The sequence below is a fragment of the Tachysurus vachellii genome, chromosome 8 (genome assembly GCF_030014155.1).
Source record: "Tachysurus vachellii isolate PV-2020 chromosome 8, HZAU_Pvac_v1, whole genome shotgun sequence".
In the NCBI taxonomy this organism is placed as follows: Eukaryota; Metazoa; Chordata; class Actinopteri; order Siluriformes; family Bagridae; genus Tachysurus; species Tachysurus vachellii.
The window spans coordinates 16,009,463-16,036,023 of record NC_083467.1 but is presented as its reverse complement, the minus strand read 5'-3'; the positions used below and the strand labels follow the sequence as shown (position 1 = coordinate 16,036,023).

At 40.1% G+C, this 26,561-nt stretch overlaps 1 protein-coding gene across 1 annotated transcript in view; it reads left to right on the top strand.

The window, feature by feature from the left end:
* The window catches only part of chn1 (chimerin 1), a 36,989-nt gene extending 14,017 nt beyond the window's left edge, over window positions 1–22,972 (top strand). Inside the window, exons 6-13 of the mRNA XM_060876555.1 lie at window positions 900–1,188; window positions 13,849–13,926; window positions 15,939–16,023; window positions 19,485–19,658; window positions 20,084–20,161; window positions 20,936–21,073; window positions 21,474–21,579; window positions 21,724–22,972. Of these exons, the coding sequence (XP_060732538.1) occupies window positions 900–1,188; window positions 13,849–13,926; window positions 15,939–16,023; window positions 19,485–19,658; window positions 20,084–20,161; window positions 20,936–21,073; window positions 21,474–21,579; window positions 21,724–21,895 (1,120 nt within the window). The 3' untranslated portion in view covers window positions 21,896–22,972. The remainder of the gene's footprint in view (window positions 1–899; window positions 1,189–13,848; window positions 13,927–15,938; window positions 16,024–19,484; window positions 19,659–20,083; window positions 20,162–20,935; window positions 21,074–21,473; window positions 21,580–21,723) is intronic.
* The last annotated feature ends 3,589 nt before the right edge of the window (window positions 22,973–26,561 follow it).

The window sequence follows — 26,561 nt, the reverse complement described above, 5'->3', positions numbered from 1 at the left end:
GCTGTTACATTGTTGTTTTATTTCTAACTTATTCCATTGTTGTACATCATCCGCTGCACATTTCTGCTGAACATACATGCATAGTTTATTGTTCCGAAGCAAAATGCATTTTATTAGTGGTTGGCGTTGTAGTGGTTTAATTAACAGATTAAATCACAGTGTATAAAGAGATTATTAAATCCTTGTAACATGTTACTTAACTGTATGCTCCAATTTTGTTCTGTTGCTCTAATGATGCGTACACTCTTGATTTTGCCTCATCAATATTTAATTACCTGATCAGTTTCACGTAATGACATTGACTGCGTGTTAAATTTGGCTGATGTATAATTTATCTTTAGGGAAGTAAATACTGTTCCGCCCTTCTGCTAATATCAGTGCATTGAGAGAGGATACCATTAACTTCAGTTGATGTTAAGATGTTCAGATCAATCACTACTGGAAGAGAATAGAAAAGAAAAGCTTTGCATGCACGTGTGAAGTTTCTCGTGTGTGTTGTGGCTTAGATTTTTTGCCTGTTGTGCGTTGCTGAAAAAATGGCTGACTGCTACTAATCTACTTATTGATCTAAGAAGCAGCTCCTCTGTCCAAACACTAAGTGATTTAGTTCTGAAAGATGACCAGGCTAGCATGGTGTGGGGTGTGTGTCTGTGGGTGTGGGTGTGTGTGTGTGGGTGTGTGTGTGTGTGCATGCGTGTGTGTGTGCATGCGTGTATGTGTGTGATAAAGCTCTCAGATTCACTAGCTGGTCATATTTCTAGCTGTCAGTGAGAAATCATTTCCCCCTTGCAATTATACTCTTGTTTTTCACCTGATCATTAACTCTCTTACCCTCATATTGGTTTTTCCACCAGCACTTATTTTTTTTCCTCCTGTTCTTTTCCATCTCCCTCAATCAGCTTCGGGAACCAGACCCGCAACTTCCGCCTCTATTACGATGGCAAGCACTTTGTGGGAGAGAAACGGTTCGAGTCGATCCACGACTTGGTCACAGATGGCCTGATCACGCTTTACATCGAGACCAAAGCAGCTGAGTACATCTCTAAGATGACTATTAACCCCATTTATGAGCACGTGGGATACACCACGTTGAATCGTGAGCCAGCACTGAAGAAACCTGCACCCGTCAGCACAGATACACCTGACTGGAAGGAGCCACCCAGCGAGGAAAGTGGCCTGGAGGAGAGGGTAAGTCTTTCACATCTATACTGTGTAGATTATAGTAAAGACTGCTAAACAAAACTACTGTTTTAAAAGAACATGGGAATTTTTAAACATGTGACCGAGAGTACCAGTTCCTGACTGTGGGAACAAAGTGAGAACAAATCTGAAACTTAGCCTAACTGAATAGACTAAACAAAAGTGGTAGCTCACATAACATAAAGTATACTGTTAATATCTGAATATCAGTTTGCTTGCGTTTCCAGAAGGCACTGACGGCTGATTTATCCCCCCTGTAGCGGAGCTCTTCCTTTTAACCTTCATCAGCAGCCAGTGCCAAAATGTGTCTAAGTACCAAACACGATGCAGCTGGTGTGTTATTCTCTCAGGGGGAGTAAACAATGTTGAAGTGATTCTAACATTCAGATAAGGTCACAGTAAACATAATTGTCCATCACGATATTGGCCTTTGCAAAGCTGATAACGCAGATGATACCTCAAACAAACAAACTAGTGTTTTGTTGTGTACTGTGACCACTTTGTCCATCCTCAGCTGTTACTAATGAGCACTTGTGTGGGTGTTTTGATGAGTCACAATATTCAAACAGTCCCTAAAAACACGCAAAATGAATCCAAACAAGCTGCGTTCTTCAGCATTTGTTATAAAAGTTAAAGTATGTATATATATATTCCATGTTCTTCTTCAGAAAATGAACCCTTCTTCATGAGGTAGTAATACATTAGGGATCCATCATTAAGAGGGTTCATTGAAGATGCTGATGTACAGTGCTTGTGTTTAGTGTTTACTGTGCAGATGTGATTATTATATCATCATGCTAATGGTCTTGTGCACTACACTTCTCTCAAATCAAATGAATTATTTGTTGATCTTGCCTGGAAATGTCATTTATCTGCAGGACATCGGTGAGGATTTGTCTCACTGTTGTCTTGACACATTCAGCTTGAAGCTTATGAGCCGTGTAGACGTCTGCTGGAGTATGGAGTTGTTTACATGTTTCAGTCTGGGCTTCTGTCTCAATGTTTCACTATGACACACACACCGTGAGCCGTCCCTGCTTAGCGGAATGGCATGGTGTGTTTACATCTGTCGCGCGAGTGTGTGTTTCCCATGAACTGCTTCCTCACATCCTCTTTTGTGCCAGATGACGATGGTGACGTTTCCCACACTTGTCAGTGACTCAACTGTTGACTCTGGAATATTTCTTCTGATGAAAAGGAAAAACTCCATTTGACTCTGGATTGTGTTCATTCTTTCCATACAATTAAACAATAAGAAAGCTTCTTAGCTGGAAAACAACTAGGAGGTTTACTGTAAGTGTAAAAGAAATTAGAAGAACTGTGAAATTAATATCTCTTACACTTACATTCGCAACTTTGCCATCACACTCTGACATGGTGTTAATGGAACGGTACGTTCGAGTCACGTCGGAAAGATCGTATTCATGACTCGAACTTTCACAAACACCAACACAAAGTCGTAGTTACGAGTGGGGAATTTTCTTTTAGTTCTTATTGTCCTGTCAGGTTGTGTGTCAGGAAGAAGACATGGAGGAATCTGTTGGTTCAGCAGCTGTAGCTGAAGGTAAATATGTTGAAATTGCTGATTTCAGTTATTATGTGTTTGATTTCTGCAGCAAGTCATTGAAATAAACGCTCTGTACAATTTGATAGAATATGGAACGCTAAAGTTTACAGTGGCATTAATAACTTGTTTAAAAACATAAAAAAGCGAAACACACCATTTCTCATAGCTCTCAGTGGGCCGTGCTGATTAGTTAGAGCTCATCATGATGTGAGAAAAGCTGTGAGACACCACAGTGCAGCTGCGTCACCCTGCTCAACACGCAGACGCCTCAAAAGCACAATTAAACAGCTTGCTACAAAGCAAATTAGCCCTATTTTAAACATGCACTAATTACGCACAGTCATCATTCGAACTCTTAGTCTGAATTATTAGGTAGGTTCAGAATCTAATCATGAGAAGGGAATCTGCTCAAGCTACAATGTCTTAATTACTGTTTTGCCTTTTGGAACATTATAATTTGAGCTGTTTCCTTCATCCTTCAGATATTTTAGATTCTGCCTTTCTTTTCTGATTCTACAAAGACCTGTCAACAGAATCTTAGACACAGTGAGGGACAACGCAGATAGAAATGTCTGTGTATATCTGGTGCAAAGAAAGTTAATAAAAATGTATTACATGATGTGCTGAGTGTGCGTGGTGTCCTAGACTGTAGTGTAAATTGCTTTGTGTCTCTGTAGGTTTGCTTTTAATAAAGCGGTGTTATCTCCTTACCAGGAAGTCCGAGGGTCTCGGACTTGTCTTGGTAACATCAGCTGTGTGATGTTCGGATTATTACAGTAGATATTGGGCCAGATATTGGCAAACAAATTTCTGTGGAATTTTCTTTTTTGGCCAATGTTTTGTCTTCCATCTACTTTAAATATAACTCTGCTAGTGTACACTACTGTGTTCACATCAGCCGAGGAGTTCAGCCTTCAGCAGGAATTCATTTGAATAATTTGCTGTTTTTGTGCATCAGGAACTGACACCAAACAGTCACCGTTGAGTCCTTGAGCGAGGTTTACATTTATGACATTTGACGCCCCTAACCAGAGCCAATTACATTTTTATCTCATTTTATAAAACTGAGCAATTGAGTTTCAAGGGCCTTGCTTGGTGGACCTCAAATCAGTAATCCAACAGTTTAGCCACAAAGCTACCACAGCCCCAAGGTCCGTAAACTTGTGCTGCTCAGTGCTAACTGTACCTAGCTGTAAATAAACATGTCTGCCAAATCAAGAAAAGGAAACTCAGCATTCTATAACAGCATGTCCAAGAAAAAAAAGGAAAGCCAGATTCCAATAACATATATTATATGTATTAAGAAATACAATGACACCAGTGCTCACAGCTGAAGATTTGACTGTAGAATCTTGATGTGCTTCATCAGCGGAGGATTTTGGGTACTGTTTTTCCCAGCTAATTTTCATTACTCTTGATTAATACATTTGATTAGCTCGTCACAGTTTGGGGTTGAATTAGATTTGCTACGTGAAATTGGCCCCGGACATCAGAGCTTTCCCTTGCTCTACATTTTAACATTTGTCATGGATGTTACATTTAAAATGTAAATAATTCTAAGAATTACAGGCTTTATTTAAGTACATGGTTGCATGATAACACTAAGGGGGTTTTCCTTTACACCTCATTAGCAAAGACTCATTTTTATAGTGGTGCTTCATACTGTAAGTGCTTACATTTTAAAAAGTAAAATAAATCCAAAATTGCTACATAATTTTATATGAAAAAGTGTTTTTTTTTTTGACAGAACACAAATACAATCCGTTCACTCAAAATATGCCACAGTGCTGCAGTGCCTCCTCTGTCTCTTCCTCCAGCTCCTCTTCCTCCTGCTATTCTCTCACTCACTTTGACAGACAGTTCCAGTAACTCACCTGAAGGATACTGACGTTATGGTGAAGATGCAGCAATGCCTGGGAAATGCTCATTTTCTCCAGAATGGCTGGAAACAATGTCAGAAATATTGAGCATCGTTCCCTCTGTTTAAAATTTAAAATGAACAATTTTTTCAATTTAAAAAAAGAAGAAATAAATTAATTGTTAAATGACAATTCTTGTGAAGTCCTGGAGTTTTCAGTACGAGCCCTGATAGATGCGTAAGTCTGTATATAAGCAAACCCATATTCTTTAGAGAAGAGATTAAAAGAGTATTAGTGAGAGGTATCTGTCTTCAGAAATAGTGCAGAAACACAAAGCATGTGGAATCACTGCACTGTTACATGACAAGTTGCCTCGATGTCCGTGCAAATGAAATTGCTTTGGATTTCACAGTTTTTTTTTTTTCTTTTCAGCTCATAGACCTAAGACTCATTAGCAGACAAAAAGCAGTGTCTAGTCATGTGTTCATCTACGCACTATCTTATAAAAAGCACATTCTCCCAGACGCTGAGTAGGGCCAGGGGAAAAAAGGGAGGTTTTTTTAGTAAAAAATCAGGTCAGGAAAAATCAGGTGATGCAGTATGATAGCTTTTTTTTTTTTTTAGTTGGAGCTTTTCTGAATGCTCTGTTTAAACATTAACAGGCTCTTTGCTTCCAGAGATTTTCACTGAATTGATTGTTCTTGCTGAGCATTGTTCATGTGGCTGAGCCTTGAAGCTTGTGTCTTTACTTTGCTTTGTGAGCTGTGTGTTCATTTTTCAGGATTTAAGAGCTATCTTTATTTCAGTTGCTTAAAGTGCTATCTTAATAATTCTTACATTATTTATTATTATTGACTGAATCAAAATGCATATTAGACATTCAGTGCACAATACGCATAAATGAAATCGTTAGATTGTATACCTTAAAAATCTTTTTTTCCTATAATATATTAATAGCAGAATGTATTTTATTAGACGGCTAAGGAGACAACTGGCACAGAGAACTCGACGTGCCATTCAGCTTCATCTTGTTCTTGTTTTTGTTGTTGCTATCTCATTTGAGGACATTTGTTTAGTGCACAAAATAAAACAGAATCTGATGGCCACAGTTGATAAATACATACAATCAGTCCAGCATTGTCCTGTACAAGCTCATCCTTTGGCTCACTCGCGGGGACAGTTTAGTAGCTCACATCTACAGAAAAGTAAAAAATGCTGCCTGTAACACAGCGCTCAACATGTACCAGACGAAACACCTGTTCTGAGGGCGAAAACGCACCAGGGTTTGATTCAAACAGACAAAAGGCAAGAGTTTGTCAGGGAAACGAATCAGCGTTACACAATACAGTGGAATTCTCTCTCTGTGCTCCTACATCAACCTCCGACATCATTTAAACAGAACATACAGAAGACATAAATTCTTAATAGCACAAGAAGAAGGAAAGGAGGAGAAAAAGACATGTTTGACACAGATTCTTGAGTTGATTCTCTTCTGTTGTGAATAAACCTAAGCAGTAAGTTCCGCATCATATATCGCTATAAAGCGTGTGCAGTATGACGGTTAATTGGGAGGATTTTCTGGGTTGTAAGATTGTTTAGAGTTTTATGTGTATCAAATCTGTGTGGGTGTTAGCAGGATGAATAATTGAGGAAGCTAGTGGTGCTTTTTAAGTGTGTGAGACTGTTTCTTTTTAAAGAATTCCGCAAAGCCCGTTACAGCAAACAGGATAATCACTGATCCTACACTCCGGAAGCACACAAGAGCTGTTCCTATGGAAACTCATCTCCTTCCAGCAAAAACCATTCGACCCACGCACATTCAGTGCGCGCACAATGTTTGTTGCTTTTCGTCATCATATGAGTCACTCTAAAGCCTTCAGATGGTTTTGAGTGCTTTGATAAGACTTCTACGGTATATATCCACCTCCGGCTGCAGTAATGAACAGTAAATGAACACTATAATAAACACAGTGATGCCTACTTTACTAAAACATCTTCTGTCCCTCATGACAGGGAGACTGGAGCTGTAAAGTGACTCAGATCATTACTCTAATAACATAACATGATGTTACATTTATCCCTTTTACCGTATAGATGATCTGAACTAAAAATGAATGAGATTTTTTCCTCTTTTCCTCTTCCTTTTTTGACGATCGCCTAGTGTCTTTGCTTTTTCTCTGCGCCTGTTTACACTAATAGCCGAAATACTACACTGCACACAGTCTCATTATGTATAACTTTAGCTGCTGCTTAAATAGAATTATCGTAATTGGCCCATGCGATTACTTCTGCTTTCATCTCCTTTAAGCTCGCTTTTCAATGATGTTGATCTTTCAGGTCAGTTATTTCAGGTTTGTTTACTGCTTGCAGTTTGGAGTTTCACTGCAGTGCTGCAGCTCTGCCTGAATGTAAGAAAGTTTGCCGTGCTTGTGTGTTTATTTAGTTGTTGCTCTCTCATCATGCGGCAAACCGAAGAATGCGGCTGGTTTGCATAACATCGATCAGAGACACAGGCTGAAACTCAGGGGTGGTGGTTGACCCTGGCTTCTGCAGTGAATTAGAGGAAGGGAAGAGTAAACTGTTCTGTGCTGCATTAAGCTTTCCAGCATAAACACAAAGTGTGTGTCTGTCCGCTCACTAGCTCTCTAAGTCGTGTACCAGTATATCATGTACATAAGTTTGGACAGTGGAAAAGGACTCACATCGCAACACTGATGACTCAGTTACCATCATCATAACTACATACTCGCAATCTAAAACATCACCACTGGCACTTAGCAACAACAGGAAGGTCCGACATCTTTCAGACTTTATTTTTTATGTTGAAGTATGTTATGAGAAATACTTTGATTGTTCTGTTGTTTCCTTTGACATTTCTAGCTAGTGGATTTTATTTTAATCGCTTAAAAGTCATTAGACCCAAACAAACTTTATGTTGAAGATCAAATAGAGTTAACATCACTCATGAAAAATTATTTAAGCAGCTTCCATTTGTAGACAAATTTGGATGAGTTTATCCACAATTTTCATCTGGGGGCTTCAGAATATATGATATCAATTCCTGTCAGTGAACATAGTGACCATCGACGCTCCCTGTCTATTCAGTGCATTGTGGGATTTTCTTTACGGAGCAAATGTTCCAGTGGACTTGCGATTGAAAGAGAGACATCAGATAAAGTTTACAAGTCCCTGATCAGCGCTCTGACTAATGAACTACAGAGATGACGGAGACGCTCAACATCCATAGTTGGTTCCATTTTCCAGTTATTCTGATGACATGAAAATGAGTTTGGAATGAGATGAACACGAGATTAAAGCACAACCTCAGTCAGGTCAGAATAAAATGATGTGTATATAAGATTGATCAAATGATATAAACATGAATTAAAAGAAAATATGTAAGTGTTTTTGAAGGAAAGATGAATTAGATTCAGCACAGAGCATAACTTGGAATTAAAGGAGAAACACACAGACATAATCGTCAGGTATAACAAACATTTTCTGTAAATCTACATAGTAAAACTGTGCATCAGATATTTTTTCATAACTGTTAACAACAAGGAAGGCATAAAGTCATCCTACCGCATTTGTTTACGTCACATGTATTTCTACAAGCAGATCCAAAAACTAGTTTCCCCTCAAACTCGTTAATGGACTATGGATCTATGCTAAATTACATACGGAATTGAAAATATCTGACTACAAAAGGTTTATAAGGTTTAAGGCTCAGGCACACATGAGCGAAATCTCTGTTTTTATGGAGATTTGTCACATCAGAGCCATACAATACAAAGGCTTCCAGTTATTAAACTTTCCTGAGGTTTTATAATATCCCCAAATGATTAGGTTAAAAATGTGGAACCTGTAGACAAATTCCTCACTGTGACATCTCTGTGCTCCAGATTAGGATAAGAAAGACTGGATTATCTTTTGTTACTCTGATATTGATGTGAAGATACCAGATACCACAATTCCACAACGCAAAAGCAGAATAATACACATTCATACAAACAAATGTTACTTGTTATACAAATGAATGCTAACTGAAATATATTAATACATCACAATGTAGTGTGTTCACCCAGCTGAACACAGAAAAAGCTGCAGAATACATCATGAAATATTCATACACAGAGCCGAGCCATTATTTACCTTAACCTGTGGAGAGAGCAGACAAACACACACACACACACACACACACACTAGCATACGCAGGCACACACTCAATCTCTAATGGATTTCTAGTGTATTCCATGATATGAAGTAATTATTTGTGCGTATTAGCTCATGTATCATGTACAGAGTGTGTGACCTTGGTGTGTGTGTGTGTGTGTGTGTGTGTGTGTGCTCAATATGTGATAGTCACACCTCATTTATCATTGCCCAAGCTCCAGACAGAAGCTGATAATCTATTTATCAGGCCAAAAAAAATGTCTATGTTTCCCTTTATGTTCTTGCCATGTAAGTAAAATAAAAAAGAAAAGAAAAAACAGCTAGATGTTTTATTTTCAAATACATTTCCCAGATAATGCATTTATTATAGCTAAAATAAAGAGAGATCGATAAAGAAGACAACACATCCTGTAGAATAATGATACAGGTAATTATGCTTCTCTTTTGATTCTTTTTTTAATTACTTGTACAAGGACGGTATATTATTTGGTACAAACCTTTTAAGGTGATGGCTAAAATCATTGGTATTGAAATCATATAGTAATATTATAGCTGATTTAGGAACAAAATAGATTTTCTTTTGGCTCCTCACCTGCACTGACTGGATCAGATAATCAATAGAAGCAAAGTTATACTTGCTTACTTTGGACTTCATTTTAATGCATCATCCTATGGCATTTTTTTTCTAGCTTTCAGTCTTCTTGCTGTTCTCTTTACTTCTTTGTGAGTGTCTTACATAATCGCAAGCTTCAGGCTTTCTTCGTTATATAGAGCGCTGCTATAGTAACAGTTTCTCCATGTTCCTCCGCACTGTTCTCAGCTCGTCTTCTCAGTGTTCAGCTGTGAATTTGAGGAGGAGGATAATGATGAAGATATGCATGTGGGTTCAGCCTGTACCTCAGCTGTACAATCTAAAAGCTAATAAAAGTAAACTGACATGCAGAGCGAGTCTATGCAGAATCAAAATCCTGGTTCTTTCCTTTTCAGTAATGACAGATCATATGTTATGATGACAAATTACAAAGGCAGGTTAAGTAAAGTGAATAAACCTGAACAATAAGACATTTAATTTTGAGCCACTTGGCTTTTTTTTTCTCTATGCATGTGAAAGAAGGCACTGAGAGCTTTGTGTTTGTGTATGTATAAAATCATGAGCAGAGGAGAGGAAGCCATGCCACTCCGATAGAGACTACTTTAGAGACTATAAAGATCAGCAGTGCATCTTACATAACAACACACTTGCCTACTCAGAAGTTTAGCTCCTTCTCCCCTCATTCTTGTTTTCTCTCTCTCCTTCATTAAATCTCAAATTTAATGAAGGTGTTCGGATCTCGGAAGAGAAACTTTTCTTAGTCGCTTGAATTGTCAGGTCAATTTTGTTTGCAGAACTTTATATAGGTGATGTTGCTTTTATTTGCGTACAATTCAGCCCTCATCATGATGGTATTATGGTAGATCTGTGCCCTTCTGGTGCAGCTAATAAGTATTCAGGTTACATGCTTGTAAAAGCTTCAGACTTCTGTTGAACCATCAGGTGTTTAAAGTCAACAGACAAATGAATAATTACACAGCCAGATGGACTTGTGCTTTCTCTCTGTTTTAGTAAGGGCTGAAAATGGAGCACTTTGCCTCCATCCAGTTTACGACTGCCGTTTGGGTCCGGACACTGTTTGACAAATGCGCAGATCAATCAGTGTCAATTAGCTGAGCGACTATAAGCGGCCCCATTCTGAGAACCAGGCGCCAGCACTGCACTGAGCAGCAGGCAGCGCTATTAAACTCCAAAGTGCCTGAACACGCAGCGGGCGGTACTATTACACTAACACAGCAGCAGCGTGAGGGGAGGCGAGTATGAAACGCGCAGGGCTGCTGTGCAGAGCCGCACGGTGCAGGTTTCTCTTGCTGGGTGAGCTTGTCCCCTGGTATACAGCAGCAGCGGCTCCACTGGAGTCCTGCACTCGTAGCCTTTCATCTCGGCTTCAGCAGTTACAGCCAGTCGGCCGACGTTCGGCTCATTGATCTGGAAAGCAGCAGGCAGGAAGTCCTCTCTTATCCTAACCACAATTTGGGCTCCGAACTGGAAGAGGCTAGCTTTAGTGAACTCTTCTGGTATTGATTAGAGGGAGCCACACTGAGGTGTGTGTGTGTGTGTGTGTGTGTGTGTGTGTGTGTGTGTGCACTCACACTTCCTTTCAACTTCAGACCAAGGAGGAGGTCAAGTTGAAGAAAATCCATAATCATACAAGGATAAGAGAAAATGTCACGGAGGAAGAAAAATGGGAAATGACAGAGAAGGTGGCGCTTGTGCTCGTGCACCAGAATCTAGGTGATGTCGATCTTCGCATACTGTGTTCAAAGTCTCAGCAAGAAACCAGGCCCTCTCTTATAGACCTGCTCAGTCAGGTAAAGGTATTGCCAATGTTTTTGTTCACCAGCTTTAAGCTGTTTGATCAAATCTTTGGTTAAAATGTAGAGATCATCACTAGAATTTGTCTGGTTAGAAAGCCACATGGTTCACATGGTTGATACTAGAGGTGTTGTTTCAGGACTGGGTCCCAAACAAAACAATCACACAAGTGGAAGGTTTTATAGCGGCTATTCATGGTTGCAGTTTAGTCAGAAACAAAGCATGCTTTGCAGGAAAGATTGGTATCTTAATGTGAAACCCATGGGGACTGAACCTGAGACTACCTGTAGGAGGTGGTGCGTGTTCACTTACACTGGAACTGTGCCATGATTCCCCCTGAATGTGAACACAACTTATACTCGGGTCAACACGTGTTCAGGAAGTAAAGTAGCATTATCGTGCATGTGATTATCCAGTGACGACATCATTAGTTTCCACAACATGAAACACTATTCGCGAGCAGCAGAATGCAGCATTCTCCTGGACATCAGATGAAATCCGTCATGTGTCACACATAGACGCAAGTGTCGTTCACTCTGTAGCACGAAATAGAGTTCACTTTCAGCTGCTCAGCTCTTGAGCAAGGCCCTCAAACCCTTAACTGCTCACTTGTATAAATGAGTTAAATGTAAGTCGATCTGGAAAAGGGCATCTGCCAAACGCCATAAATGTAAATGCTTATGAACATGAAGTCTTGCCTTATATTTCTTTATTCTTTCTTGTAACTGGGCCATAATGGTTTAAATTAGGCTTTACTACTAGTTTGTTTACATTTTGGGAAATAATGAATAACCAGATAAATATATTGGAAAATATAATTGGCACTTTGCAGCAAAAACAATGGATTAAAAAGAAATAAAAAATCCCAGTGATGTAGTTAAGGTTCGACTGATTTTTCCACTGCTCCTGAGGGCACAGTATTAGGGTTTAAATTACAAAACAAAATAAACTTTTCAGTTTAGGCCATACCCTGATATTTGGAGGGGAATATAGCGATGCATAAAGAGCTGAAGCTTCACAATATCTGTGAATGTAGTTAATTGTCGTAATGCAAATACACAAAATTATTTAATTGTCTTTTATCACAGCTGTAATGCTTACACCGATTATGGTTACATTGATTACTATAATGAAATGCTTTTTATTTATGTTAATTACTCTAACTATGCATTTTTTCTAGTTTATTACAGATTTTCTTTTTTTGTGTGTGCGTGTTTGTGAATGGTGTGTATTGGAGAGCAAAGCACCGCCTCTCATTAACTGAACACTGTAATTGGGTTTAGTGCTGGAAGCCAGGAAGCTGTGTGACAGGTGCTGTATTGTGCTGAAGCCGATTTAATTACACCGAATAAGCACATCACACTAGCGTCCCTGTAAGGCCTGGGAGGATTCAGAAGGAAATTCGTTGCAGATTGTCCTCTGAGATGGGTGGATGCTTTGGACAAGCTTTATTTGCAATTGTTTGAATCATTTTGTAAGGCACTTATTCTATAGTTCTGTTTGTCTGCTCAGTTTTGTGATGCTATTGTCTTGGGTTTCAAATTCAATAAAAAATAATACATTTTTTTTTAATTGAAAAAAATTCTCTGTGCATGTCAGCATTGTACGTTGAAAATTTGCTCATTTTATTTTATTTCTGTGAAAAATGTTACTACTTTTTCTAATTGGGCCACTTGAGGTTTTTTATTATTTTTAAAAAAAAAAAAAGAAAAAGCTAATAATTTAGTGTTACTGTGCTTGGAAATGACCATGTGATTCTGAAAAGTGTTATCGCTTAGCTCAGAGGTGATGGATGACTCATACAGGCCGTTACGAGCCCACGCTTGTTCTCCGGTTCCTCCACACTTCTGTGCCTGCTACTGTCGCTCTCTCCTCCCACACACTCGCTTACGCACAGCTCTGGTGAACGGGGTGAGCAGGAGGGGGCAGAGTGATGGCGATGATAAAATCCTGGCCTGCTCTGCTCTGATTGGTGGATTTAAGCTGTGTAATCAGTGCCACTGTCGCTGAATCCCTCCCCCACTTCTCTCCTCCACTCCCACCTCCCCTCGCTCTCTCTCTCTCTCTCCCCCCCTCTCTCTCTCTCTCTCTCTCTCTCTGAGGCAGTGTTCCAGAGAGGATATCTGCTGCTCGCAGAGAGGAGAGGATTAACTCAACCACTCATCTCATCTGCATATAGATGCTTAGACAGACCGACTGAAGAGCTACACACATACACACACTATCACACTTAAATTCTTTTCTGTTCCCTGTTCAGGACTTGAAGCTCTTGGTTTAAGGACACTTTTCCCACTATCGGAGTTGAGCTCTTAGGGAAGAGGCTTGTTTTGATTATGTTCAGCACTCCGAAGTTTCAGTACAGCAATGCAGGACTTTCTCAGTGTGACTAGATTCCTTTGAGCGTCAGGGGCTTTATTTTTTTCTCTCTCGTTGTCCTTGTGTAAAGTCCTTTAGCGAACGTGTAGAGTATGCCGTCACGGGAGTCCTACACTCTCAGTAAGGCTGAGAAGTCCCTAGTGCACAAGACCAAGCAGGAAGGGAAGGAGCAAGAGCTGCTCGCAGCAGCGCTGGCCATGAGGATGCGTCCTCAGAAACCTCCAGCTACCCTCTGGCAGCCTCTCAAACTGTTTGCTTATTCACAGCTCAGCTCGCTGGTGCGCCGGGCCACGCTGAAGGACAACGACCGCGTCCCCAAGTATGAGAAAGTCCACAACTTTAAGGTAAGAGCTTCTTGGTTTCTCTGCTATCGTGAGTTACTGTTCCTATTGCATGTGTGAATGTACTGAAGATGTTCATTCATTTATTCCTTATTACTCTTTTTTTGGGTTTTTTTTTTTTGCTTTGGTTTGGTTCACAATATGACTAGAATTTACCATCTTACAATTTGATCATTATAAAATACAGGTTATATATATGCTGCCGTTATTGTCACACGTAAAGAAAGCCTGAACCACTTTTGTGCAGATATTTGAAGTCTTGTTTGTTTATGTGTGTGTGTGTGTGTGTCTGTGTGTGTGTGTGTGTGAGAGAGAGAGAGAGAGAGAGAGACCCCTTTGCTTCAGGGTGACAGATGGAAAGATTAAGGATTGATAGGCATCATGAGCAGAGAGGTGTATTCCCATTAGGCTTCAGTCAGCAGAAGTGGCCTCCTTTACTGTCCACCTCATTTATTTCCTATCTCCTTTATATCTATATATCCTTTATATCTATCTTTTTTCTTCCTGTTTGCCTCTTTCTTTCTCTTATTGTGTGCACTTTCTCTGTAGTAGTGCTGTCCCTATTTCTCTCTCTGTTTCTCTCCTTCTCTCTCTCTCTCCCTCTTACCTTTCCTTTATCTCTTTCTTTTCCTCCATTTCTGTCTCCGTCTCTCATTTTTTTCTTGTTATCCCCTCTCTCTCCCTTACCTTCTCTCTCTCTCTCTCTCTCTCTCTCTCCCTTACCTTCTCTCTCTCTCTCTCTCTCTCTCTCTCTCTCTCTCTCTCTCACTCTCTCTCTCTCTCTCTCTCTCTCTCTCTCTCCCTCTCTCTCTCGTCATGCGGAAGTGTTTATGCCACTTTATTTTTTCCCCACCGTACAGTGTGTGCCGTGTGTAAATTGACTCTAGAGGCTGTGATATCACACCAGCTCTGAAATTGCTGATTCTTGTTTTTTTTTTCCTCTGCGTGTCTGCTTCTTATCTCCTCAGTCTAAGAGCATCATTCACACACTCATGCTGCTTTGGCTGGCAAAAGCTCAATAAATTACACAGACCAGCATTTCTTTGCTACATGAATGTAACACAAATATTTCAGTATTAAAACTTTTATTAATAACATGTTATGTCAGATAGGCCCAGAAAAATTATTGCTTTAAAGTTGACATGTTAAGTTTTTTGCATTTCCATCTCTCCTGATGTGTGTATAAAAGCAGCAGTTCAGTTGTAGGACACTGCTCAGCGTTCATGGAGCCCAGGCTTCATTTGCAGTGGCCAGTCCCCTGATCATGATCCCTAGAGAGCAAGCACGAGGCCTCCTGATTGGATGAGCTGTTACCTGGGGCAGCGGGGAATGAGAGCTTTGATAGCTCTGTTTCTGTCTCAGACAGCCATTCCTACAGTACATGGTCCAACGACACACTCGCTCACCCACAGCCCCTCTTTCTGTTATTCTCTCTGCCTCCCTTTGTTCTGTCCTCTTTCTTCTGTACACATCCTTCTGTCCCGCTGTGTACTGATCTACTGATTAATTGTCTGAGTGGATTGAAAAGGCCATCAGATTTGGCATAGCTGTAGCAGCCTTCATACCCAGATCACAGATAATCCCCCAATTCTGCTGTTGGAGACGAGTTTGCCATCCTAAAAAGCAAGGGGCTCAGTGTGTGTGTTTCTGTGCGTGTGTCTATGTGTGTCTGTGTGCGTCTGCGTGTCTGTCTGCATGTCTGTCTGCATGTCTGTGTGAGTGCGTCATCCTAATGATCAAGGGGCTCTGTGTGTCTGTGGGGCTGTGTGTGTGTGTGTGTGTGTGTGGGTGTGTGTGTACGCCTGTCTGTGTGACTATTTGTCTGTGGGTCGGCCTGTGTGTGTCATTCTAAAGAGCAAAAGATCTGTGTGTCTGTGTACATCATCTTAAAGCTCAAAGGAGGTATGTTTGTGTGTGTGTGTGTGTGCGTGTGTGTGTTTGTTTGTGTGTGTGTGTGTGTGTACACGCACTTCAGGGTGTTTTAACACCTTGCTTTGTCTCTTTTTGCCCTGTAGGTACACACGTTCAGAGGGCCACACTGGTGCGAGTACTGTGCCAACTTTATGTGGGGGCTTATTGCTCAGGGGGTCAAATGTGCAGGTGAATACACATGAACACACACACACCATTTCTAAAGGTTTTCCTATTTTCTATATTGACAGTTGCATATTGCATATTTCCAGTTTCAGTGTACACTATTGTCTGCAATTTTAACAACAACGCTACAGTTAAAAGATGTTGTGATGAAACAAACAACATTGGAGTTAAAAGCACAATAATCAGTGTTGGAATTCATTAAAAAAATTAAAATCCAGTTATATACCTGAGATATAGTTGTGCCTAAACAATTCTGCCTAAAAATACAATTTAACCAGTGAAGTAGGAAATTATATATATTATGTTCATGTGCTATGAAACCTAAGTGAAGCTTTTCTCCTCAGTCAGCGGATGCAGTGTTTACCCACCAGTAGATGTAGTTGTTGTTCATGTTACTAAAGCACAGTGTGTTGTGTGTAGATCTGTGTGTCAGGGATGAGAGGAATAACAAACTGATTAATGTCTCATACTGACGACTCAAGACTCTCAGGTTGTTCCTGTTATGTATGAATGCAGTGTGGATTTTGTTTCTTTCATATGGATTATCTGACTTTACAGTTTTGTCTGTTGTCATACAAAAAACTGGATCTGCTGTTGGCCTATCCAATTGTTAATACCTTCCTGTTTTCCTCACTTAAAGTATGTTGATTCTGTATTTCAGGTGTTGGTCAGTTAGTGGAAATACGTAGGTTAATGTGTGTTTTATTTTTAATGTTTTATTTATAGAACAAAGTGAGATACATACATGTTTTCTGGGTCTGGTGTTATGAATAATTCATGAATCAGATTTGAAAGCAGCCAGTTCAAAGCCTTTTTTTTGAGATCCTATTTTTTTCCTCTCTTGCTCTCTCTCTCTCTCTCTCTCTCTCTCTCTCTCTCATTCTCTCTCTCTCTCTCTCTCTCTCTCTCTCTCTCTCTCTCTCTCTGTACATATTTTCTGTTCTCTTTTTTTATTAGTGATGCTACTGGAAACTAGGACAGCAAAGTCACATTTGATGTTGAAATTTGCATTCCCATATGCTCCTCCTCTTTCTCTCTCTCTCTCTCTCTCTCTCTCTCTCTCTCTCTCTCTCTGTGTGTGTGTGGGTGTGGGTGTGGGTGTGTGGTAGGGGGGTGGATTGAGGGGGCTGGCCATGTGCCAGCATGCCGACCCCTGTGTCTATGCGTGTTGTGCCACATTGCTTCATCAGGCTACAGTCTCCCTCCTTCTGCAGAAACCCATTCCATCATGGCAGAGTGCAAAACAAAGCTGGCATATCTTCATAACGAAGTGCAGGGCTGAGAGCCCGGGGAGACACACTTTGATATTCAGTCCCCATAACCCAATATGGGGAACTCTGTGACAGTCTCACAGTCCTCTTAGCGACAAAATAAATTAAATGTCTGTTGACTGTCTGTGTGTAATAAGTAGAGCAAGGATTCTGGCAAATATTTCTGGTCCAGAAGAGGACACCTCCCATATTAAGATAAGTAGACAGGTGTTAAAGCTAATATTTCAGACAAAAAATTGGCTTCAGGATGTCTTGTGGTGTATTGAGAGAGCACACAGTGTCCTGGAGTTTGGCGCGCAGGATTTCATTCACTTATAAACAAACACACATACTCTAATTCATTTTTGTGTGTCTGTGCACGCGCGCACTCAGGTTAAGAGCCTATCTGTGTCGTCAGCCCCCACCTGAGGGCTTGAGGGTCATCTAGCACTAGTATTCTGAACACGGGATCAGCAGACCTTAGAGGATAAAGCGAATCTATTAACCGGTGCCCTCTATTACTGCGTCTGTCTCCCGCTCTTAAGAGATCCTTCTCTCTCTTTCATACAGTAATTACATTTCTCCATCAATGAATTTAAATGAAGGCAGTAATGCTCGAGGGGCCATTTTCAATCTTTAAGGTCGAGTCTTTTCAATTGGTATCACTATTGCCATATTCAGTACTTTTATTTAGAATAAAGCTGTACGATAATGCTAAATGTAATTATAGCAAGTAATGGGGAAAATTGTTTTCTCCAGCTTTAGTCAGTTTAGAAAGACGGCATCCAGCAGGAGATTGGATTTAATGATTGTTGCTGTTCAGTCAGTAAATGAAAGGGGTCGGTGTAATCACGTTATTGGTGTCTAGTAGATGAATGAGCCGTGGCCATGGCGAGCAGGATTTCAGCAACCTCTCACTAATGTGCTTTTCACTTCTTCTGGTGTTCCGTGCTGAATGAACAGAGCACATACTGCCTGCTATTTATCATGCCGGGATCATCATATTAACTCATACTGATAAAAGAAATTGTGGGTGTTTGTGTGCAAACCTAAAAGCTGGCCCCTAAAATTTGAGACAGACAGACAGACCGAATGCAGTATAGTGCTTTGAGATTCTGTGCCATTTTGAGCTGGAAATGAGGTCTAGTGTAGCCTGCAGCACAGTGAATATGTGCCTGCTTGATTATTTGTGTGTGCAGGGACGAAGGCTATCGGTGCACTTCTCTCTCTCTCTCTCTCTCTCTCTCTCTCTCTTTCTCTTTCTTTCTCTTCATTTCCCTCTTCTCATCCTTCAGGCCATATTGTTTTCAACCTCGCTTTAATTCCCTAATTCTCCCCGAACACAAAGCAGCAGCAGTTGAGCGTCTGCCCCTAGCTCCAAACACGCCACTTCTCTGGCTTACACTTCACTCAGCTCTTCTTTATCTTCTTTTTTCTGGCCACATGGTACCTGCTCTAGAGCAGCTGGCCTGTTATGGGAGCCATGCATTATATATTAATGAAGTCATTTGCCTATATTTTGCCTTCGTGCTGTCTGCATTTTGGGGTGTAGGGAATGCCTCATACCTGCAGCACTGAGCTCTACAGGATATGTGGACAATTTAGCATTAAAAAAATAACCCCAGTGAGTGATGCATTGGTTGAAGTTTAAGATGTGCTGGTGTAATAGTTATTTTTTTCACTATGTTCTTTTGAAACTAAGAAGCATTTTCCTGGGGTGCTTCTCTGTTCTCTACTACACACCTGTCCTCAACCCTTAATCAGATTTTCTGGTATTATGTCCCATAAATGGGTGAAGTAGCTCATGTATTTTTATCAGATGTCGTTTGTAGACCTAGCAGGTTCCTCCTTGGTGACACCGACAGCAAAGGAACCGATCCAAAAGTGATGACATCAGCGATCAGGGCTCATTGACAGTTTGGACACATATTGATTTGCACAACCTCAGCACACTTGGTTGAAAAATTAACTCAATCTGCTCTAGGTAAAGGCTACAGGCAATCAATAAAGGTATTAGTCTCAAACTGCTGTGCACTTCTTCTAACTCAGCATGTGCTGCTGAAAATTTGGTCAGGGCTGAAATTTTTCATTTGCACAGATTAAGAAGTGTGCTCAAGACTGTTCTCAAGAAAATGTTAGAAGTATTTGAGGTGGGTTTGGTTTATTTCAGTGGATTATTACTGTTTAATAATTATTATTTTTAATTTGTTGCAGACTGTGGCTTGAACGTTCATAAGCAGTGCTCCAAGATGGTTCCCAACGACTGTAAACCAGACCTGAAACATGTGAAGAAAGTGTACAGCTGTGATCTGACCACTCTGGTAAAAGCCCATAATTCCAAACGACCCATGGTGGTGGATATGTGCATACGGGAGATCGAATCACGAGGTAAACTTCACCTTTATAGTCAGCCATGCTTCTGATTAACAGTGGATCTGTGTTTGTTTGTTTAAAACTCTTGTGAAAGACCAGTTTGTTTTATTCTTATACATTTACCAGCGTCATGACACTAATATCACTAATATAACATATCTGTACATGTCATAGAATGGAGGCTTTTCATTTGTATTGCCTTCAAAAATTTAATAAAATTGCCTTTTATTTCTTACCGGTGACAGTTTAGCAGCATGCTGTATTAATGAATGTCATTAAACAGATGGATAATTGTTTGAGTGGCTTTGGTTTACACTTCAAAATGACTGCTCCATTAGACACAGCATATGTTAAATAATGTCCAATTTTTGTCTGATGTGAATGAGATCGCTAATGATTTTCCAAATAGGGCCTTTACAGTAAACTCATTTCTGTTTTAGGTCTGAAGTCAGAAGGTCTTTACAGAGTGTCTGGCTTCAGTGATTTAATTGAAGATGTCAAGTTGTCCTTCGACAGAGGTATGTTTCCCTTTGTGCACACTGAACGTTTTCCAAACAACGCAAACGTCCATTTCAGAAGTCCTCAGCGTTGCATTTAGTTCTGATGAAATACAGTAATTGTAAATGAAATCCGCTGCATGCCTGTGCAAAGCTCCCTGCGTATAATCCTGCTAAGTGTTAAACACCCACGTGTGTTCCCAGTGCAGTGTTTTTAGGTCACGCTTTGTCTAACAGTGGGAACACTGTTTAATGTGAAAAGCTGCACATTTGCGTGAGGATTATGCTCCATCTGCAAAGAAGCAGTAAGTCCTCAGGAGGCCTCAGTTCTGCCGATTAGATACCCACATGCAGGACAAATGGACAATGTCAGAGACTGTTTAGCCTCTACAGAGTGAGGGAAAGAGAGAGAGAGAGGAAATGAGGAAAGGCTTTTGAGGTGAGATTTGAATGGGGGATTGGTGAGGGAATGTGAGTGAGAATTGGTTTAGGAAGATATGAAATTAAGCAGGTTATAACCCCTAGCACTGTCAGCTTGGCATCTAGAATTGTGATGTGAGGCCAGAAATGAAGTGGCAGAAAGTCTGGAAATCCAGCTACCACACACTTGTGCTGTCCAGACCTGTGCTGCCAGGATCATGTGACTTCACCCACATCTATGCATGACAAATATCCTCCATGGTGCTTGGCATCCTCTTATCTCCCCGGCCATATTTGTGGAAAAGCACTTTTTCTACAGTGACCCCTTGATGAAGCATGCATCATTGCTCAGTCTCTTTCCTGTTTTGTGTGTAGATGGGGAGAAGGCAGACATCTCAGTGAACACGTATGAAGATATTAACATCATCACCGGTGCTCTTAAGCTCTACTTCAGGGAATTGCCCATTCCTGTTATCACATACGATGCATATCCACGCTTCATCGAGGCTGCCAGTAAGTCTTTGTTTCTCTCTCTCTCTCTCACACACACACACACACACAACAGTGATAACTCAGTCATTCCTCATTGACATTGTTGTGGATGAATGGAGATCTGCTGAGTTGCATTTCTGTATAACCTCAATTTTCTCATCCTTTTTTTTTCAGCAAACAATTTACATTTGATTGGATTTTATCTATTGGGTCGAGTATAGAAAAATAGAGGCTAGAAAACATTATATATAGTATAAGTATAATAGCACGTCTCCCAGTCAGCCTCATTAATACAGTAACTATCCGTGGCATAGAAAGCTTGTTCGGTTTTATTTCTGTCTGTATGCATCTATGTATCTATTTTTTTTTTTACTTCCAGTATTAATGTGTAATAGAACTCGTGTTTTGTTTGTGGTCTTAGAGCTGACAGACCCAGACGAGCGTCTCGAGGCGCTTCACGAGGCCCTAAAGCAACTGCCTCCTGCTCACTGTGAAACTCTGAGGTATCTGATGGGTCATTTAAAAAGGTGAGGAACAAAGACATTGTGTTTCATTTTCCTGCCATCATCTTTACCAAAGTGACATTGAGGATAATATAATTAGAAACGTTTTTTCTTGCTGCAGCCAGTAATTCTGACACACTATATGTGTGTGTATGTGTGTGTTTATAGGGTGACCCAGAACGAGAAGGATAACCTGATGAACGCAGAGAATTTAGGGATTGTGTTTGGTCCCACTCTGATGCGCGCTCCAGACCTCGATGCCATGACAGCACTAAACGACATTCGTTACCAGAGGCAGGTGGTAGAGTCTCTCATAAAGAACGAAGACATCCTCTTCTAACCTGTCCATCATGTCACCTCCTATATGAAGGATCAGGGTTTTTTTTTTTGTTTTGTTTTGTTTTTTTAAATAATGGACTGCAGCTCATGCTGCGTTTCTTTTTGTGCGAAGACTTGAACCTGAATATGAAGGACCATTGTATAATAGTCCATTCTTTCCACATCTTGTGGATGAGCTCTAATTGTTTAACGCTCTATTTTTTTCTCGTTTAATGGGCGTGGATTATGTACCTTAAATTTGCATGTCTTCCTCCCCATTTTTGTCGGGGGTTAAGCTAACTGAATTGTGAGACTCTTCAGAGCCAGCATTTGTTTATTTTGTGACGGTTTAAGGGTTACTGAGGAATAAAGGCTAACCTTAGCCTTCTTCTGCAGCATGTGAAGAACTCGTGAAATCTGATGCGTTGTGACTGTACTTTTATTTGTCCCATGTGTGTACATTAGTTCCTACTTGCCAAACGGGTTTTGTGTTTTGTGAGAAACTGTAAATGTGATATTTCCCAGTGAATTTTGATGACACTTTACTTGAAAAGCTTAAAGTAAAAGCTGCTTTAGAAGACATTAAGTCATAAACAAGAAACTACTGTAAACTCATTGTAGGCTTTATAGTTAACAGGTGTAGTGGCAGTAACAGCATGCATTAATGTGGTGAATTCCAGCTTTCTTGGGTTTACTCTTAACTTCAACAGATTTCATTTTGTTTTTGCTGAGTTGTTTATATGGTTTTCTGTATGCCCGGTGTTTTAGTTTTAAATTTGTACTGAGTATCTCATGAGTGTCATGTTACCAACAGTCCTCAATAACTTTTCAAGTAAAGTGTCACTGTTGAATTATTTTTTTTCTTTCTTTCTTTTCTTTCTTCTGTCTCTGCCTATAATCTGCCTTTTTAATGCAGTACCTCTTCAGCTCTACTGATGAAGGACAATACAATCCATTTACTAATCAGTGTCTATCATAGACGTCTGTCCTTTACACAGATCTCTTGCACTCAGAACAGAACTGGCTGGTGTTTTTTGGTTGTAATGTTTTTGTATTTGATTTGCTCATGGATTAATTTATTAAACGTCACTTTTAGAAATATGGAGCTTGGATATTTTTTTTGCATGTAATATACAGATTTAATAGAATATGGTATGATATTGTATGGGGTGATTTTTTTTATGGGGTGATCAATTCAAAGGCCATAATTAATAATCTGAAATGGTGACCTTGATGAAAGGTCTTGAGAATATGTATAATGTTTGCATGTTTATAGTGACATCTGATGATCTCTGTGCCTTGATCCTGTAAGCCCTCCGGCCTGGCGTCAATCACGCTGATTAGCATAGATGCAACAACACCTCGGGCAGCTTCCATCCCCCAAATCACTGCTGTCACTGGATGCATATGCAAACCACACGAGGGAGGATTCACGCGTTTCATTTTTAATTACTACTGATGAGTTGCCCTGCCTGCAGCATCCAAAATACTGTAATGACTTTTCACACTAACTCAGTGTTTTCTTGCTTCTCAGCTATTAGAATGCATATTTTGCTGAGTGTGGATATTCCTAAAGAAATCCCTTATCATTGGTACCACACTGTGTGACCTGATTGTGATTATTGTGATTCTGGGTCAGGAAGATGACATTTATTCATTTTTTTCCATGTTTAAGACTTTCTATAAAATATCAGTAAATTGTTGGACATTGTTCTGTCCGTTACCCATAAAAGCAGCGCTAGGTTTTTACAAATCCATGAAGCATTACGAGCCCTGACCTGTTCCCTTATTGTCAGCTCCATGTCTGTTTACTCTTTCTGTCACTCTACAGGGTCTGATACCGGTGCTGTTATTTTCTCCCTGAAAAATCTGATTCTGAAAAATCTGGGTCTGATACCGATGTAATTTTCTCTCTGATTGTTTCTGAATTAACAAGTTTACTCACAGATTGTCTGTCAAACCTAATCTCATACAGATGATATTCAGATTCTATAAAAGTCAAACATATTACATGCATGTGAAATGATTTTCCTTAGTTACTCATCCCACAGTGCAACAACAAACAGAAGCAACCAAGAACTAAGACCATACTCACACAATGAAAACTGACTGAAATTCAATAGACATATAATAAACATTAAAATTTAATCTATAGGGAGAAATGTTATGAGAATATTGTAGACTGTATACAATGTAGAACTATAGTGTGCAAATAATTTTCCTGATCCGTGTGTGTGTGTGTGTGTGTGTGTGTGTGTGTGTGTAGCGGTCGATTTTTTTTTTATCCACTGCTATAGAAAGGAATCAAAACAAATAATGTCAGAATAATAATTAAATTTCAGTCATAATGCAATACCTATGTTCAGCTCCTCGACAGCCACTGACATTATTTTTGATTTTCCACTTTCCTCCTCGCTCTGTGTTAATATGCCCCCTGGAGATTTTGCTGCACTCCATTGACTCCTGAGTGAAGGCTGAAGCTTATGGGGGAAAGAAAATCACAGCAGTCTCATTTTTGAGAGAATGATTTATTGTTATTGTGCATCAGTAATCCATCTGTGTTAATATATCAGGGCGACAAAGCTAAAAGCCCATTTCATCCAGACCGCCGCTGTGTTAATACCACGGTGATTGAACACTCATCCACATACATCTAATAACACACCATATTAATTACGGGGCTACGCTGCCTTTTCACACTAATGAATTGGAATGCTGTGTGTTATGGCTAGTGTAGCTGACCTTTCTGTGTGGAATACATATGGAGTTTCTATGTGCACTGACCTGCCTGAATGCTAATGTGGACTGAAAGAATCAAGAGTTGAAGCACTAAAAGAGCCTTGCATAATGCGTTCTTGACCTCAAATGCTCCGGTTTCTTAAATTATTTATTAACACACAATCACAGCATTTTTCTTCCTAATCGAAAAGGAACCGAATACCAATTCACTTAAAACCCTCCTTTGTAAAAATCTGTCAATAAAATACACATTCAAAATGACAACATTAAAAACAAAGGTCTTTGATAAGACATGGAAGTCTTGCCTACATAAGCTAGTCTTTCCAATGCTGGAATAATCATCATCTTCAATAAATATGCAGTGGTGGTAGAAGAGTCTATCTTGGGAATACACGCTAGATGGGAAGCCAGTCTGAAAGACCAAATTATACAGATTTAGCATTTAATCAACAAATACCTTTGACTGAAGAACCCATAAAGGCATTTTACAGTAATAAATGCATTGCATAAACTTTCCTTGTAAGTGAGTTTTAAGGAAATGGGGATTCCGTCTTTTCTCATCACAGGGGAAATATTACACTGTAATTATATAGAACTCTAATTGGTTTTACATGGCCATGAGGAACTTGAGGTAGGATGAAAATTCTGTGTAATTTTGTTAAAATGTGATTTCCGCGTCCAAGACGCAACACGGTAGGTATCTCTAATCTCTTAGATGACTTGTGGTGTTGTGGAGGAAATAATTAATTTAGCTGTATAAGAATGTCATTCTCGACAGTCTGAGTGAGGCAGAAAGTCTGTGCTGGTGCTCGAACTAGCAAAGAAAAGCAGAAATCAGTTGTGAAACATCAGCCAAAGTGTGTCTGTGTTTGGACCGGGACAGGGACTTCGGGCTGGATTGGGCTCAGTGTGACTGGACGAGTGTTTAGTCATGCTGGCTGCACACTCTCAGCATGGCTAGAGATTCAGAATATCGCTGTCCTCCTCCTCCTCCACCTCCTCTGTCAAGGGCGAACGGATTTAATCCTGCCAGGAGCGACACATGTGGGACTGAGATTCAGGTGGCAGAGTGTGTGTGTGTGTGTGTGTGTGTGTGTGTGTGTGTGGGTAGGGCAGTGGGTGTGTGGGATACTGATCTCTCTTAATTCTGCAGTTGCCAGATCTGCCACTCTGTCTCTAAATAAGATGAATGATTCAGGGCTGTGAGTAAAGCAGTGAAGGGGGAGGGAGACAGGGGGAAATGGAGTCTGCTGGAGCATGGAGGGGGTCTCTGTGTGGGGAAATTATTCCTGTCTGTAGAATGGAAGGTTGTGTCAGGACAGGGGCTGAGGATCAGAAAGGGCAGCGGCTATTCTGAAGGAGCTAGTGATTAAATTCAGCCAATCACACCTGAGATACCAAATGTGTGTCTGCTTGGAAAGCTTCCGAAACTGAGTAGATAGAGTGTGCTAGAAGGGATGGGGCATTAAATTTGCGGATGATGCAGGTGAGAATTCGAGAAAAGGGACAGCGATGTCAAGCTCAGTCATCTGGAAAAGTCAAATCCAAAGCTGTGGCCTCTCAGCAGCAGCTTGTGAAAATGATAGAATAGGGCATGATCTAATATAATAACCCCATGCTGACTGGAACTTGTGGCTCTAGTGTGAATTTCTAAAAATGCTCAAAAATTCTCAGCTTTAAGTTGTATTAAAACAGCTGAAAAAATCTGAGACCTGAAGTAATAGATGCTTAACTAGATCAATTCTTTTGTTTTGACAAATTTATAATTAATGTTGAATGACTTTAGATCAATTCTGATTTAAGTCTTGAGAAAAGATACAAACACTAAACCTTGCATTCTGTATCTTTTCACAAAGTCCCATAAGTCAAATTATTTTATCCAACAGCAGCTGTTTCTAAATCTTAGCTTTGTTGTATTAGTTTAGTTTTACTAATCTACTTTAAAAGAG